The sequence below is a fragment of the Hyaena hyaena genome, unplaced genomic scaffold, assembly GCF_003009895.1.
Source record: "Hyaena hyaena isolate Hyena2069 unplaced genomic scaffold, ASM300989v1 scaffold_10, whole genome shotgun sequence".
Lineage (NCBI taxonomy): Eukaryota > Metazoa > Chordata > Mammalia > Carnivora > Hyaenidae > Hyaena > Hyaena hyaena.
In genome coordinates, this window is record NW_024080642.1 from 3009286 (window position 1) to 3023986 (window position 14701).

The 14701-nt window shown below is 55.8% G+C and overlaps 1 protein-coding gene across 6 annotated transcripts in view; it reads left to right on the forward strand.

The window, feature by feature from the left end:
* KSR1 (kinase suppressor of ras 1) overlaps nucleotides 1-14701 on the forward strand; it is a 176239-nt gene that overhangs the window by 95718 nt on the left and 65820 nt on the right. For 5 of the 6 annotated variants that reach the window (XM_039252658.1, XM_039252661.1, XM_039252652.1 and 2 more), the window contains one exon: nucleotides 13968-14115. In XM_039252658.1, coding sequence (XP_039108589.1) covers nucleotides 13968-14115 — 148 coding nt within the window. Of the gene's footprint in view, nucleotides 1-876; nucleotides 994-13967; nucleotides 14116-14701 lie in introns of those variants that run through there. The other variant, XM_039252670.1, reaches the window with a different exon arrangement.

Sequence of the window (14701 nt, forward strand, 5' to 3'; positions counted from 1 at the left end):
GGGCTCTGTGCTGACTGCCAGCTCAGAGCCTGGAGCCGGTTTCAGTCTGTGACTCCCTCTCTCTCTGACCCTCCCCTGCTCAAGCTGTCTCTCTCTCTCTCTCTCTCCTAGAAATAAATAAAAACATTAAAAAAAAAAAATTCGAAGTGCTGTTTTCCAAATCTGACTACAAATGGTCCTTGCAGAAAAACTTAAAAATGAAAAAGTAGCTCCAAGAAGAAAACGAAATGCCTCCCCAGCTCTATCAGCCACTGACAGCCAGGCCCTTACCTTCTTTTACTTTTTTTTTTTTAATGTATGTAAAGTTCATGGTTGTTGGTGTATCGCTCTAAGAGCTTTGACAGCTGAGCTGCAGTTTTAATGGTGGTCCTGTGTCCCACCTAGGGCTTCCGCTATGGTTCACAGGGTTCTTCCTGTGCTTGTCCAAACCACCCAGCTCCAAATGTGTGAGAGCTCCGGGAAGGTTGGGCGGGGGGGGTAATTGGAATGCATGTGGGGGTGGGGGTTCCCCAGATGATTCACTGAAAGGAGGGAGGTGATCAAGCTCCCTGTTGACTCAGGTCAAACTCTTTGGAGGTAAGCAGCGTGGCAGGGAAAACCTCTCTGTCCGTGGCCTGATCCCCTGAGTGTCCTCGGTGCCTGGGTCCCCAGGCCCCTGCCCCGAGGCCCGCAGGAGCCTGTGTATGTCACGGCCAGCACCTGCTCCGGGAGGTATGTGCTGACTCCCTGGCTCCCGGGCGCAAACTATTTTTGGCTGCAGTGACTGTTTACTACAGTCATGAAAACAGAAACTCCTCTCCCTTCCTTGCCCTTCTTGGAGACGCCGCACCGGCGGCTGGGGCTGCCGGGGACCCAGGGCTTGGGCCCCTCACCATGCACTGCCTGTGGAGCTGCGTGCTGGGCGAGGTCACCAGGGGCCCGGGGACCCCACCACCACCTGTGGTCCTGCGAGAAGCGCGAAGCCTGGACCAGCCCAGGCTGGAGGGTTGCAAGGTATGCGCTGGGGTCTGGGACCAGGTGGCCCTTCTGCAAGTCGCCGGGATGGGGACGTTTGTCTGGGCTCCAAGTCCTTGCCGTCTATAGAACGTGGCTGGAGAGATCTAGATTGTGATTTCCGCTTCACTGTGTTATCCCCTGACTTGCCTGGGGGAAAGTGGCTGCGGGACCCGTCAGGATCTTACCGAGAGAGATCTCCCCCGTCCTCCTAGCGAATGCACGGCTTTTGGCTCGTTCGTGCTTTTGGTTGGAACAGGATACAAGCTTGTTTTGAGCCTGCTCCTACTGCAGGGGGCTTACGAGACTGAAGTTGTACAGGCAGCCCCAGCCCCGCCCATCAGTGCCTCTGGTCACCCAGGCCAGCAAGGCTGTGAGTTGCTAACCTTGGTGTTCTGCGGACCAGGGTCCCGTCGAGACTCCGGTGCTCGCTTGCTGTGTCCCAAGTGAGTGACTTCATCTCCCTGAGCCTCACTTTCCTCCAGGCGGCTGCGCCCAGGCCCCCTCACGAGCAGTAGCAGTGTACCGGTAGCTGTTACTTTTTTGACTAGACGGGGTGCAGCTGGCTGTGGAAAGAGGAAGTGCACAGAGCGGCTTGAGTAGGCATCAGCGTGCCTTGGGCCTGGGCAGATCTCAGGCCGCATCTTGGGACCTGGGTGTCGGGGTATAGCAGCTGGTGTGCTGCTAGTGCTTCTTATTCTTAAGTTTATTTACTTCCTGAGAGATCAAGCAGGGGCGGGGTAGAGAGAGGGAGAGACAGAGAATCCCAAGCAGGCTCCACGCTGTCAGTGCGGAGCCCGATGCGGGGCTCAAACTCCCAGACTTGGGATCGTGACCTGAGCTGACATCCAGAACTGGATGCTTCACCGACTGAGTCCCCCAGGCGCTCCTGCCGCTGCTTCTCCGAAAGAAGAAGAGTGTGCATGGTCATCAGTGGGTGCAGCGAGGGGTGGGCAAGACACGGGGCTGAGGATTCCTGCACACTTGCTTTCTTTTATGCCATCAAGACGGAAGGGACTTGCCAGCCCTCTGGATTCCATAGGGCTCTGGGCCCATGAGGCAAGCGCATGGCTTGGCATTCCTCAGGATAGCTTGGAGGTGATTCTCAGGGCAGACCTCAGGGTTGGCCTTACCCTTGGCTCACCTCTTAGAGCAGCTCAGAAAGTCCGCCAGGCATGGAACCTTTACATCAGGGTAAGGAAGGCCCATAATGAAAAGCAGTGAGCTCTCCCAGGGGCCCAGCGGAGCCTGGTGACGGACACTGGCAAGGGTGTTGGGGGACCTGGGCCCCGGGCTTGGCGCTGTTGTCCAGGGGGACCCACGCAGGCCCCCTCTCCTCTGGGGTCCTCCGTTTTCTCCTCCATAAAATGAGAGTTGGACTAGATTGTCTCCAAGGTGACCTCCGCCCTTTGACCTTGGCAGAGAAAGGATGCGTCCTCTTCTCTCTTCTTAACCTCATGAGTCTCCATGAGCCCTTTTCATGCCCTTAGACCTTGGTAGCACCAGTGATGGCCTCCTTGGCTTGAGTGCCGTCCCCTCCCCCACATCGGGCTCCAGGGGGTTCCCATACTTTGAGGCCCATTGTTGCTGTGGGGCAGGAGTCGTTTACAGGGTTTCCTTCTCTGGAAAACTACAGAGAAGGTGCTGCCTACCTCCGGGATCTCCTGAAAGATCTTGGTCTCCTGGTTGAATGCCTGTGAAGTAGCTGGGAAACAACGCGGCCCCCGTTCTGTGGCGGAGCAGCCTGGTTCTCAGGTCTCCGGCCTGGGCTCCCTTCCTATGCCCCCCTGCATTCCCCCACCCAGACAGACAGACAGACAGACAACCCCAAAGGACAGGCTGCAGAATGGAACACTGGCACGTGCCCTGCTGGAAGAGGGGTCTGTGTTTTGGCTGGTGGCCCCAAGGTGGGCCCCACTAGATTCCAAGCAAAGCTGCTGTGTCCTGAGGCCCTCGGGCCAGCCAGGGGCGCTCCAGTGCCATGGGCCTCGCTTTGTGCTGGCTGAACTCCCCTCCTGCCCTGTAGATACAGAGGAGGCAGAAGCAGGAGACTAGCAGACTTGTCTGTGAATCCTCTTTTTGGTTTTGTTTTAATGTTTATTCATTTTTGAGAGAGAGAGACAGACAGACAGACAGTGTGAGCGGGGGAGGGGCAGAGAGAGAGGAAGACACAGAATCCGAAGCAGGCTCTAGGCTCTTAGCTGTCAGCACAGAGCCTGACGCGGGACTCGAACCCACAGACCGTGAGGTCATGACCTGAGCCGAAGTCGGCGTTGAGCCAACTGAGCCCCCCAGGCGCCACTTTGTGAATCCTCTTTTTAATGGTGTGTTTGGACAGGGAAAATGGAAGGGGCACCAGCAAGCAGTCAAGATGGCCACGCACGGCCACACCCAGGCGCCCCGGTTGGTTTCCGTCAGCGCCTTTGCCCTTGGGAGAGCTGGGGTTTCCCGTGAAGAGATACATGTCACACCAGACCCCGCTCCGCAGTGCCCGCACCCCTTCCCCTCTCAGGCGCCCCTGTGGGGAGGGCACGTCCCCACGCCCCCCTCACTCGGCAGCCTCTCTTCACCCAGCCGTGGGCCCGGCTCACATCCCCACCCACTGCCTGTCCTCCTGTCACCCACCTGCCCCCAGCCAGGCCTGCAGCTCTGGGACGCTCTGTCCCCCCCTCCCCACCTGCCCTGCTTGCGCAGGGGAGGGACTTTCCCGTTTGCCGGTTCCCCAGAAGTCAAGCCTGTCACCTGAGGGTTCGCGTAGCTCTTTGCTGGCAAACCCTCCCCCTGTCCCGCTCTGACCCCAGCCTTACCTTTGAACGTTCTCCCTCCTGTCTGATTGAGAGTATTCCGCCTCTGACCTTGAGTTTCACCGTGGCGCCTGGTGGACAATAGGGTGTTTCTTCTATTTTTCCACAATCACCCAGCATCCTGGGGGTAGAGGCCGCCCTCTGTAGGAGCCTGCCCCCTGTCTCCATTCTGGAAGTAGCGTGTGTTGAGGGGTGAGCCTGCGTACCCGAAGCGCGCGCGCGCGTGTGTGTGTGTGTGTGTGTGTGTTTGTCTACTGCTGGACGTGTCTGGCTGTTTTCAGACAGCAACCAGGAGAAGCAGCTGGGGAAGTGTGTGTTAACGACACCGAGAAAGGTGACAAAATGCAGGTGGTGCAGATAGCAGGTGTGGCCTTCCTTGAAGCCTCCCCTCCCCTCTGTGTCCCTTTCTGCAGACCGTATGTTGGCAGGGTTGGGGTGTGGGGTGCCGGCCGGGGAGAAGACCTGTCACCACTTAAGGAAGGAGGCTTAAGAAGATGGAGCCCAACACAGTTGATGTGTGTTTGTTGAGTGGCTGAATGACCCACCGGACCAGGGGTTGACAAACTATGCCTCGTGGACCAAGTCCAGCCCACCGCTGGCTTTCGTACGACCATGTAAACGAAGAATGGTTTTCGCGGTTTCCCCTGATAGAAAAAAAAAAAAAGAGAGAGAGGACTGTTTGGTGACTTGACAGTTACATGGAATTCAGATCTCGGTGTCCGTATTGGGGTGCGGCCACACCCATTTGTTTACAGACTGTCGATGGCTGTCTTCGGGGCCTAATGGCCCAGCTGAGTCCTTCTGACATGGACAGTGGGGCCCGTGAAGCCGAAGACAGGTGATTCACTCTGGTCAGAAGAAGCTTGCCGGTCCCTGCACTGGGTGCCTCGGGGTTTGTAGGAGGAGGGATGGGGCCTGGGAGGCGCAAGACTGGAGGGTCGGGCCAGCGCCTGGGTGATGTGATGGCGGTGGCCGTGCTGACGGCAGATGCTACCCGAATCTGGAGCTCGGGTCCTGGGCGGAATTGGAAAGCGCCGGTTTCCTCCAGAGGGTACCAGGGCGATGTAGGGCTTTGAAAGGGCACGTGGGGAGGGGACCCTGGGGGGCCTCCTGTGTCCTTTGATCCCCGAAGCCAGAGCTGCCCCCAGCAGGCACAGGGGGGTAGGGCAGAGCGTGGAGCTGGGCAAACCAGATGCAACCTGTGATGCCAAGTAAACCCTGCCCTGGGCCAGGGAGCTCACTTTCTAAGAGCAAATAGGTGGGAACTGGTCGAGACGGCCTTGCCTCAGCCTTACTGATCCGGCTGTGTGGTCTTGGGCAAGTCACCTCCCCACTCTGAGCCTTATCTCCCATCTCAAGATGTTAGGAGGATTTCGATGCCGACCCCTGTAATTCCTCTGGCACCCAGGAGGTACGTAATGAATGCTCCTCTCTTGCTTTGGTCCTTGACCTCATCCTCGGTTCCTCTCTTTGACCTGTATTCCTCCACTTCCACACCTCACCCCGTCACCACACCATCGTTCTGAGGCATTCAAGGCCAGACATACCAATATGTAGGCGAGAGACAGCCACTCCCCAAAGATCCCGCCCTCGTTCCCCACTCCGGGGGAGCCAGGGAGGTGGGCGCAGACCTCTCCTGGGACATCTGTGAGCTCGGGCTAGGCTGGGATTGAGTCGAAGGAGTGTGCGACTCCTGAGAGGACAGGCAGGGGTCAGCCCCAGGGCGCAGCTCTGCCCTACTTGCCCCTGCCTTCTGAACTGGGCCTTCTCAGACACTTTCTTCCCTGGGCCACATAAGGCCCTGTAGCCTGTCCTCCACGGCCCCCGCCCTGAGAAATCCTGATCTGCTTGGTCGAGGTGGGACGTGGGCATCAGGATCCCCTTTAAAAGCCCCCCGGGTCATTCTAGGGTGCAGCCAAGGTTGAGAGCCACTGATCTAACCCAGCCAAACCCACCCATCTTATAAATGATGAACCCAAACCCCAAGAGAAGGAAGAGGGACTGGTCTGGGGTTAGTGGATTCCACTGACCGAGTCTGGCCCTTTCTTCACTGTGCTGTCCAGCCTTCCAGAAAGTGTCTAACTTCTCCCAGGAGCGCTTATTTCTCATTTCCCAGCCCCGGGATAGGAGGAGGCTGGGCCCAGATCTGGTCCATTGACAAAGCCAGTGCCCTCCTCCCCCGGATTTCTTTGTGGCAAAACCCCAGAAGGCTGCCCGACCCAGGCCCTCGCTGCCTCAGCCCCACCTGTGCCTCCTGGAATTTCCAACTCTTCGTTGCCCAAGTCTCACTGTCCCTGTCCCTGGGCCCCAGCCGCGGGCAGAAAGCAGAGAGGAATGTGTGGCAGGCCGTGCCTTCCCAGCTGGAGGCACGTGGGCTCCCAGCCTGGGCTGCCACAGAAACTTCCTTGCCCTTCTCCCTCCCTTTCGCCGGCGGCCCCGCTGGCCGCAGAGGGGTGTGCAGGGCTCTGGGGGTCTACCTCTGGCCTCTCTGGTGTGCCCAGTCCCAGGGAGGGGTCTGTGGTGGAGGATCCCAGCCCTCCCGTGCCCACACACCAGACATCTGGGTTCCGCAAATGGACCTGGAGAGCTCGCGGCACCGAGCACGCAGCCACTGACTTCACTGGCCCTTCCTGTGCCCTCGGACCAGAAGGTTAAATAGAAATACGAAGCCTGGGCTTGCTTCTTGGGCTGCCTTTAACCCAGGCCTTCGCTGGAATTCTGCCCTGCACCGGCCCCCGACCCCCAGCTTCTTGTACGTGGCCCCCCAACAGGCGTTCACGCCCCTGGCATTTCCAGGCCTGACTGGCCGGGGCGAGTGTAGACGGCTTTTGGTGTCGGCCAGCACAGGCTTCTAAGTATAGACCCCAGGCGGCCCGTGGCTGCAGGTCAGTCCCAGGTACCATCTGATACTCAGCCTGGCCTCTGACACTAGCTGCTACCGGCCGCCCAGGGGAGGGGACAGCTGCATGTGGCCCGGGCCAGGCATGCCTACCGCGCCAGAGAACCGAACCAGCCCGTGTAATTACCACGGACTGTGAGTGGCCTCAGCCCTCAGCCAACCCTGCCCTCCCATTATTCCCCAGAAGAAGAGCTTCACGTCACCTACTGCAGAACGTAAAATGTGACCTGAGGGAACAGGCAGAGGCAGGAAGCCAGGGTTTTCCGGAGCCGTCGCTCTGCCCTGCGTTCTCACTGCCGCGCTTCTGTGCTCGCGCGCTGACCGGAGGCTGGCCGGAGCCAAGGCTTGACGTCCCGGCAGTGCCTGGGCGACCATGGCTGCCCTTCTTGGTTTCTAGTTCATGTCCCCCCACATTTTTTTTAAGTTTATTTATTTGTGTAATCCCTTCACCCAACATGGGACTCGAACTCACGACCCCAAGATCAAGCGTCACCTTCTCTTGCTACTGAGCCAGCCAGGCGCCCCTCCAGTTCCATATTTTCTTCTTTAGACAGAAGCTGGGGCCAGGTGGGCAAGAGTTCTCCCCACAGCAGTACAGACTCTCAGCCCTCACCCCTGCTCCAGGGTATGGGCTCTCGCCTCTAGGCAGGTGGGAAGCCCTCCTGGGACCCTGGGGCCTCTGAGACCTGAGCAGCTTTACCTGCCGGGTCATTGGCGGGGGCAGGAGTGCACCTGCCGCAGTGGGCGAACCTGATTCCCTACTTCGCTTTCAGTGTAGAGATTGTCCAGAGAAGGGGTACGCGGTCTGGCATAACTTCCTAACTCAGACTTGGCTGCGCCTGGCACTGTGGGTGGGCACATCACATCCGCAGCGGAGGGCTGGGGGTGCGAGTTGCTTAGGGCCACTCCGGTGGCCTGCGCTTGCGCTCACCCGGCCTGACTGTGGTCTAGTCGGAGTCCCAGTTGCGAGCTGGGGGGATGCATTCTCTTTGTATACTGGTTCCGCAGGTTCCGGCCCGTCTGCCTCATGCACTTTCCCATCTTGACTGAGTGAACTTTAGGTCCGAAGTCACTTGTAGGTGTCGAAAGGCTGGGGCACTTTGTTTTCGCGGTGAGGGTCCCAGAGCCGGGACAGACGCCTCGCTGAGAAGCCCTGGCCACAGAGCTACGTTGCCAAGGGCATTGGCTGCTGCGCCGCCCACCCTCCCCCCCATGTGCCTACAGAAATAAAGCTTTAGAAGTTTCTGATCAGAACTTCAGGGGGCACCTGGGTGGCTCTGTTGGTTGAGCTTCCGGCTTCGGCCCAGGTCATGATTTTACGGTTTGTGAGCTCGAGCCTCCTGTCGGGCTCTGTGCTGACAGCTCAGAGCCTAGAGCTTCCTTAGAATTCTGTGTCTCCCTCTCTCTCTACCCCTCCATGCTCATGCTCTGTCTCTCTCAATAATAAATAAAAACATTTTAAAAAAATTAAAAATAAAAAAACTTCAGAAGACATCAGGTTCTTGGCATAAGGTCTCCTTGGTCTGCACAGTTTTGCATTCGTTGCCACCATGTAAAAATAATTTTAAAATAGAACTCCAGGGGCACCTGAGTGGCTCAGTCAGTTGAGCATCCGACTTCCACTTAGGTTATGATCTCCTGGTCTGTGGGTTCGAGCCCCGCGTCGGGCTCTGTGCTGACAGCTCAGAGCCTGGAGGCTGCCTCGGAGTCTGGGTCTCCCTCTCTCTCTGCCCCTCCCCTGCTCGTGCTCTGTCTGTCTCTGTCTCTCTCTTTCTCTCTCAAAATAATAGACAGTGGGTTTCCAAGTAACCTGGACCCTGCCGCTGTCGGATTTCTTATTGTCCAGTAAAGAAGAGAAGTGTTTCTCCTACTTCTGTCTCTGTTAAAAGATAGATCAAGAGGGCCGCATCCCCACTGGTCTCATTTCTTCCCGAGCCCTGGCCCTGAGGCCTGCGAATTTGAGACCCTTACTCTACCAGGTGACTTGCTGACTGGTGGCTAGCGTCACTAACTGCAGCTTTTAGGTAGGGGGGCGTGGTCCCCCTCTCCAGCTCAGTGATCCAGCCCTGCAAGGAGGAGGGGTTAGGCGATGAAGTTTTGGGTTGAGGGTGGGGAGGTCAGGAGCCAACGGCCAAGAAAGAATGCTTAAAGACATCTTTGGTGCAAAAAGATGATTTTATTAAAGCACGGGGACAGGACCCGTGGGCAGGGGGAGCTGTGCTGGGGTCCTGAGGGTTAACTCGTTATATACCCTCAGGTTGGGAGGGATCAGGGATAGAGTAAGTCTCTAAGGAATTTTGGAAGCAAGGTTTCTGGGACCTTGAGGGGCCAGCTGTTACTAGGGAAACACTATTTATCACCGATTAATAAGACCCTTCAGATGCATATGGGGGTCGGGTAGGGGTATAAGCTGGGAGCATGCCTGCCAGCATAGACCTTGGGGCAGTTGAGATAAAGGAAGAAGACTTACAGGATCCTTGAGGTTGGGACCATGTTAAGCTAAGGTTCTCTTTTGCCCCCAGCAAAGTGTTATCATCGAGGCAGCTGAGCTTCTAGACGGAGGTCACTCTGCTGGCTTCAAGGACTTGTCAGTGAGCTGTAGGCAGTAAGGGAATTTAGTTTTCATTTGCCTTAGTTTCCCACTTCACCATGGCAAGCACTTAACTCCTTTCCTTTGTTCTTGGGTAGCCAGCAGTATCCAAGGAACATTCCACCTGGTGTGCGTGTGTGTGGGTGCACGGGCGTGCGTGCGCGCGCGTGCCAGCCTGTATTCTGCCCTCAGCTTGCCCCACGCTCCCTCATCATTAAGGGGAATGGAAGGAGCACTCAGAAATGGTGACGCCAGTGGTATACTGGCATTCTCATTTCACGGAAGGATGTGCACAGTTCACACCCCCGGAAAGCCATGCTTGACCTGGTGATGAAGTTTTGGGGTGCTGGGGGGTTTGTGGGATGCAGAGCCAGTGGCCAAGAAAGAATTTTTGAAGACCTCTTTGGTGCAAAAAGGTGATTTTATCAAAGCTCAGGGACAGGACCCGAGGGGAGGAAGATCTGAGGCCGGGGGGTGGGGGGGTGAAGAGTGGCTCCTTTTACTGTGAAGTTGGGGGAGGTAGCAAAAGGGAGATTTCCGGAGGGACCTTCCTATGCCAGAGATGACTCCTAAGATACGGGACGCCTCGCTATTGTCCGGCTAAGGTTGTTTCCCTTCTAGTAAGGCATTAACAGGATGGTAGGAGGCTCCTGGAAAAATGGTGGAGCTGTATTTGCCTCAAGCGTTTGTCAGTGGGCTGCAGGTTATGGGCAGATTTAATTTTCCCTGCCATTTCCTTCTTGCCTTTGTTCCCCACTTCACTGCCATGGAGGGGTGATGTTGGGGCTCTGGGAAACTGAGCCTACAGACTTCTGGAGATGAGGCTATTGATAAGATTGCCTTTTTCTTGTAATTTACTAAGATATTTGCAAACTGATGGAGACTCATTCCTGCGTGACTGTGATCTCTATCAGTTAGCCATTTGTTGCCTTTCCTTCCCTTTGCCTTTGGGCAGCCAGGAGTGCCTGGGGACTATCACATATGTCCCACCTTGGGGGGGCAGGGTGTGTGTGTGTGTGTGTGTGTGTGCGTGCGTGCGTGCTAGCTTGTGCTTTGCCCTCAGCCTGTCTCATGTTCCCTCATCACTGGGAGAGGGAGGGGCAGCTCCAATTTACGTTCTTAATTTAAAAAAATTTTTTTATGTTTAGTTTTTGAGAGTGAGAGAAAGACTGAGTGCGATCGGGGGAGGGGCAGAGAGAGAGAGGGAGACACAGAATGCTCCAGGCTCCCAGCTGTCAGCACAGAGCCCAACACGGGACTCGAACTCACCAACCCCAACCTCAAGATCATGACCTGAGCCGAAGTCAGACACTCAACTAACTGACTGAGCTGCCCTGGGGCAGCTCCAATTTAAGTGCGACCTTGGACACACTCATCTGTCCCAGGGCCCCAACCATCACTTTTTCTTTTTTGTTAAGGGAATGGATTTGAACATATTCTTTATCTTTTTCTAGGGGGTTGCTTCACTTGATAAAGAACAGAGAATTTCCGGGGCGCCTGGGTGGCTTAGTCGGTTAAGCTTCCAACTTTCGCTTAGGTCATGATCTCGCGGTTCGTGGGTTCGAGCCCCGCGTCGGGCTCTGTGCTGACTGCCAGCTAGGAGCCTGGAGCCTGTTTCAGTCTGTGACTCCCTCTCTCTCTGACCCTCACCTGCTCACGCTGTCTCTCTCTCTCTCTCCTAGATATAAATAAAACATTAAAAAATTAAAAAAAAAAAAGAACAGAGAATTTCCATTTCACCGAGTGGTTGGTTGGTTTTTTCCGAAACCAGGTAGAAATTAATTCCTTTAATTTACTTCGAGAAAAATTATTACCACTCCTCCCCCCACCCTCGCTGCCAAGGTAGTCGCTGCCTCCCAAGGCCATGCCAGGTCTAGGAGTGAAAGCAGGGAAGAACCATCTAGGGCTCCTTCTAGTCGGCCAGTCCTCGGTCTCTGAGGCTCAGTACAGGTACGCTTGACAGCATGCGCGTGCTGATTTGTTCAGACTCCAGATCCTGTACAGAGCGCTGGTGGTGCCTTACTGGTAGATGGTCGGTAGTAATACCTGTGCTTACCATGTCTGAGAGCTGGGAACTTGGTGCGGGTGGAGAGGAGAGGCGTAGAAAGACAGGCAGAAAGGGATGAAGAAAATCGTCATTCGCAGTACAGTTAGACTTGGGATTGGGTTTCTAGGCCTGTTTAGGAATCCCACTTGTGGAGACCTGCTGAGTCATCATGGCCTTGGGAAGAGGCACGTTTGGTGAGAGCCAAGGACACTCCAGGGAAAGGCCTTGCGGCGTTTTGCGCAGTCGTGTAAATGTCAGCGTCACTTCCCTTCGTTCGGGACCGTATTGCCAAATTGCTTTTCGGGGTGAAATGAGGGGAAAAGTTGTCCGAACTGCATTTTGTTGAGTGTCCCTGAGGCCAGAAGAGGGAGACACATTGATCGGACCATAGCTGCTCCCCGCCCCCCCAGGGGCCTTTATCTCCCCAGCCTCCTGTCTGTGCTGTTCTTATCGGCAGTTTCCTGTGAGGCTCTAGTTTTGTCCTCTGGAAGGATTCCTGACCACCAAGGGTTTGCCCAGCCAATGATGAGCCTTTTGGTGCTTTTTTGTGTGTGTCTGTTTTTCTAAATTTTGAAGTGAATCATTCTAAACAGCTGTCAATCAGAGTCTTGTCCACAGCCGTGGAGATTGAAGGATATACAGACAAGACACAAAGGTGGGGGAGGGGATATGGCCAGACCCCAGGCATCAGCTGTGGGCAACCCCCCCGCCCCACCGGCATTACAAAGCTCCCAAACCATCGCTTTAATGACTCACAGCCCGTATCTTTATCTGGTTCAGTTTCGACATCTGAGTCTAAGATTTACAGCGGCATGAATTGACAATAGCCTTACTCTTTCGTTGTTGTTGTTTTTTAAGTTTATTTATTTTGAGAGAGAGAGAGAGAGAGAGAGAGAGAGAGAATCCCAAGCAGGCTCCACACTGTCAGTACAAAGCCTGACCCGGGGCTCAATCTCACAGTTCGTAAGCCATGAGACCTGAGCCGAAATCAAAAGTTGGAAGCTTAACCCACTGAGCCACCCAGGTGCCCCAGTAATCATTACTCTTAAAAAAAATTTTTTTTAATGTCTCTTTTTGAGAGACAGAGACAGAGCATGAGGGGGGAGGGACAGAGAGAGAGGGAGACACAGAATCTGAAGCAGCCTCCAGGCTCTGAGCTGTCAGCACAGAACCAGATGCAGGGCTCGAACCCGCGAACTGTGAGATCATGACCTGAGCCGAAGTTGGACGCTTAATCGACTGAGCCACCCAGGCGCCCCAACCATTATTCTTTTAAAAGAAAATTATACAACTTGCCAAGATCAATGATAATCATATTAGATTCTCAAGAACTGCAGGTTTTCTATGAATTATTTGATGTGGGGTGTCTGGCCTTCTCTGATGTAGAAAATCTGGAAAATATAGAAAGGGGCCGAAGAAGAAGAAGGAGAAGAAAACACAACCACTGACCTCCCCTCCCCTCACCCCGTCCGGTAGCTCTTTGAGTTTTCTCTGTGCTAGGCCATTGCAATGACTTGTTTTTGTGTGAGTCACCTGCGAGCCACTTGAGGCCAGAGGTCTGTCCCAGCCTTCGGTGTGTCTGCTCCCGGCTTGGTATCACATATGGCTCAAAGCAATCACTGCTGGAGGGGTTTCCTTCCTCCCCGATGAAAGGGCACAAACTTTGAAGTCGGGCCTTGATTCAAATAGTCACTCTCTGTATTGGTTTTCTGTGGCCGCATAGCGATTAATCACAAGCAACCCCCATTGATTAGCTCACCGTTGTGTAGGACGGAGACTGTATGGCCACGTTTGGTGGGCTCAGCTAGCTTCCCTGCAGGGGGTCACCGGGCTGGAAAAAGTGTACGTGTCAGCAAGGCTGGCCTCTTACCTAGAAGCTTTAGTAAGAAGCCACGTGCACGTGCATTCAGCTTGCTGGCAGAAGCCACTTCCTTACGGCTGTAGGTCTGAGGCTCCCTTTTCCTTGCTGGTCAGCCCGGAGCTACTCTCTGTCCCAGAGGCCTCCTGCGTCCCTTCTCTCCTGGCCGTCCATCATCCAAGTCATGGAGCCCTTTTCGCACCTGAGCCCGCCCCTTCCTTCTCCGTCACCTTGAACCCTGGAAAGTTTTTGACTGAGAAATGAGGCGAGGGCAGTAAACGCCTACACTGTGCCCGGCGAGGGTTAACTTCTTTTCCATCCTTCTCTTGGTAAGCTGATTTCATTTGAAACCTGTCTTTTCTGATTCAGATACAGCAAAATTGTAAAGGGCCTTCGTCGTTATCTGAAGTTCTTATCATTCTACGAAGTTGTCATGATTCATCATTTTTCTGTGCAAGGGAATCCGAAGAAACGGGCGGGCACCATGCCCCGGTCGTAGCTTTTCTGGGGGGGTTTTCCTTCCTCCCTCGACCCTGGCCCTGAAGCTTTGGCACGTCTACCTCAGCTGCTGTCTCTGGGAGCCCTGAGGGTGGGGGTGAGAGAGGGCCGCCTGTGTCCTCTGACCAGCGGAGGCTTCTGGGAGGCTGACCCGCCAGCACCTGTCCCCTGCCACTCAGCAGGGGAGCCCAGCCCTGGCCACGGGGAGGGTGAGGAGGGCGCCAGGGCCGGCCTGACTGCTCACCGGCTCTCTGCCGGTCTTTTCTGTGCTTCCTCAGGAGATCCTCAGCGAGCTCACGCTGGATGCCCTGCTGGACATGAACGAGGTCAAGGTGAAGGAGACGCTGCGGCGCTGCGGGGCCAACGCCGAGGAGTGTGGCCGCCTGCAGTACGCCCTCGCCTGCCTGCGGAAAGTGACCGGTCTGGGTAGGTAGGACTGGCCTTGCCAGCTGCGGCCGGCCCCGTCGGCTCCCTGTTCCTCCGCCTGGGCTGGAGCGCCGGCCTTCCCTCCCTGGGCCTGTCCTGGCTCCCCGGGGCCACTGCCTTTGTGGAGGCCAGGGATGGGGGTGGGGCAAGCATGGCCCAGAGTTTTCAGGCAGCTTGGAAAGGCCAGAGAGCGTGCTATTGGCCTGACTGAGATAGAGGGTGTGCGTCCCTACGGGTCAGGCTAGTATGAACCCAGGGAGGCCTTTGCACATCGTTAGGGACCCCACTCTGGTCCCCTGGGTGGGCCCCGTGTGCCTTCTCCTCTTTTGTGCATGTCTGTTGGGCTCTGAGCCCTCCAGTGGCCCCCTGGGCTCCAGCCCCCTCGGCGCCCTCACCCCCAGCCTGCCCCCTACCCTGTCCTGTCCCCATTGGCTGCTGGGCTCTCTGCCCCGAAGGCACAAGCATGCTGAGAGAACTTGCATGGCGTTTCATCTGGGAGTGTGTACAAAGTGTGTAATCCCAGTGTTACAAGGAGTTCCTTGAGAATTATTTGCAGGCTTTCTAATCTTGCCTTGGAAACAGCCTC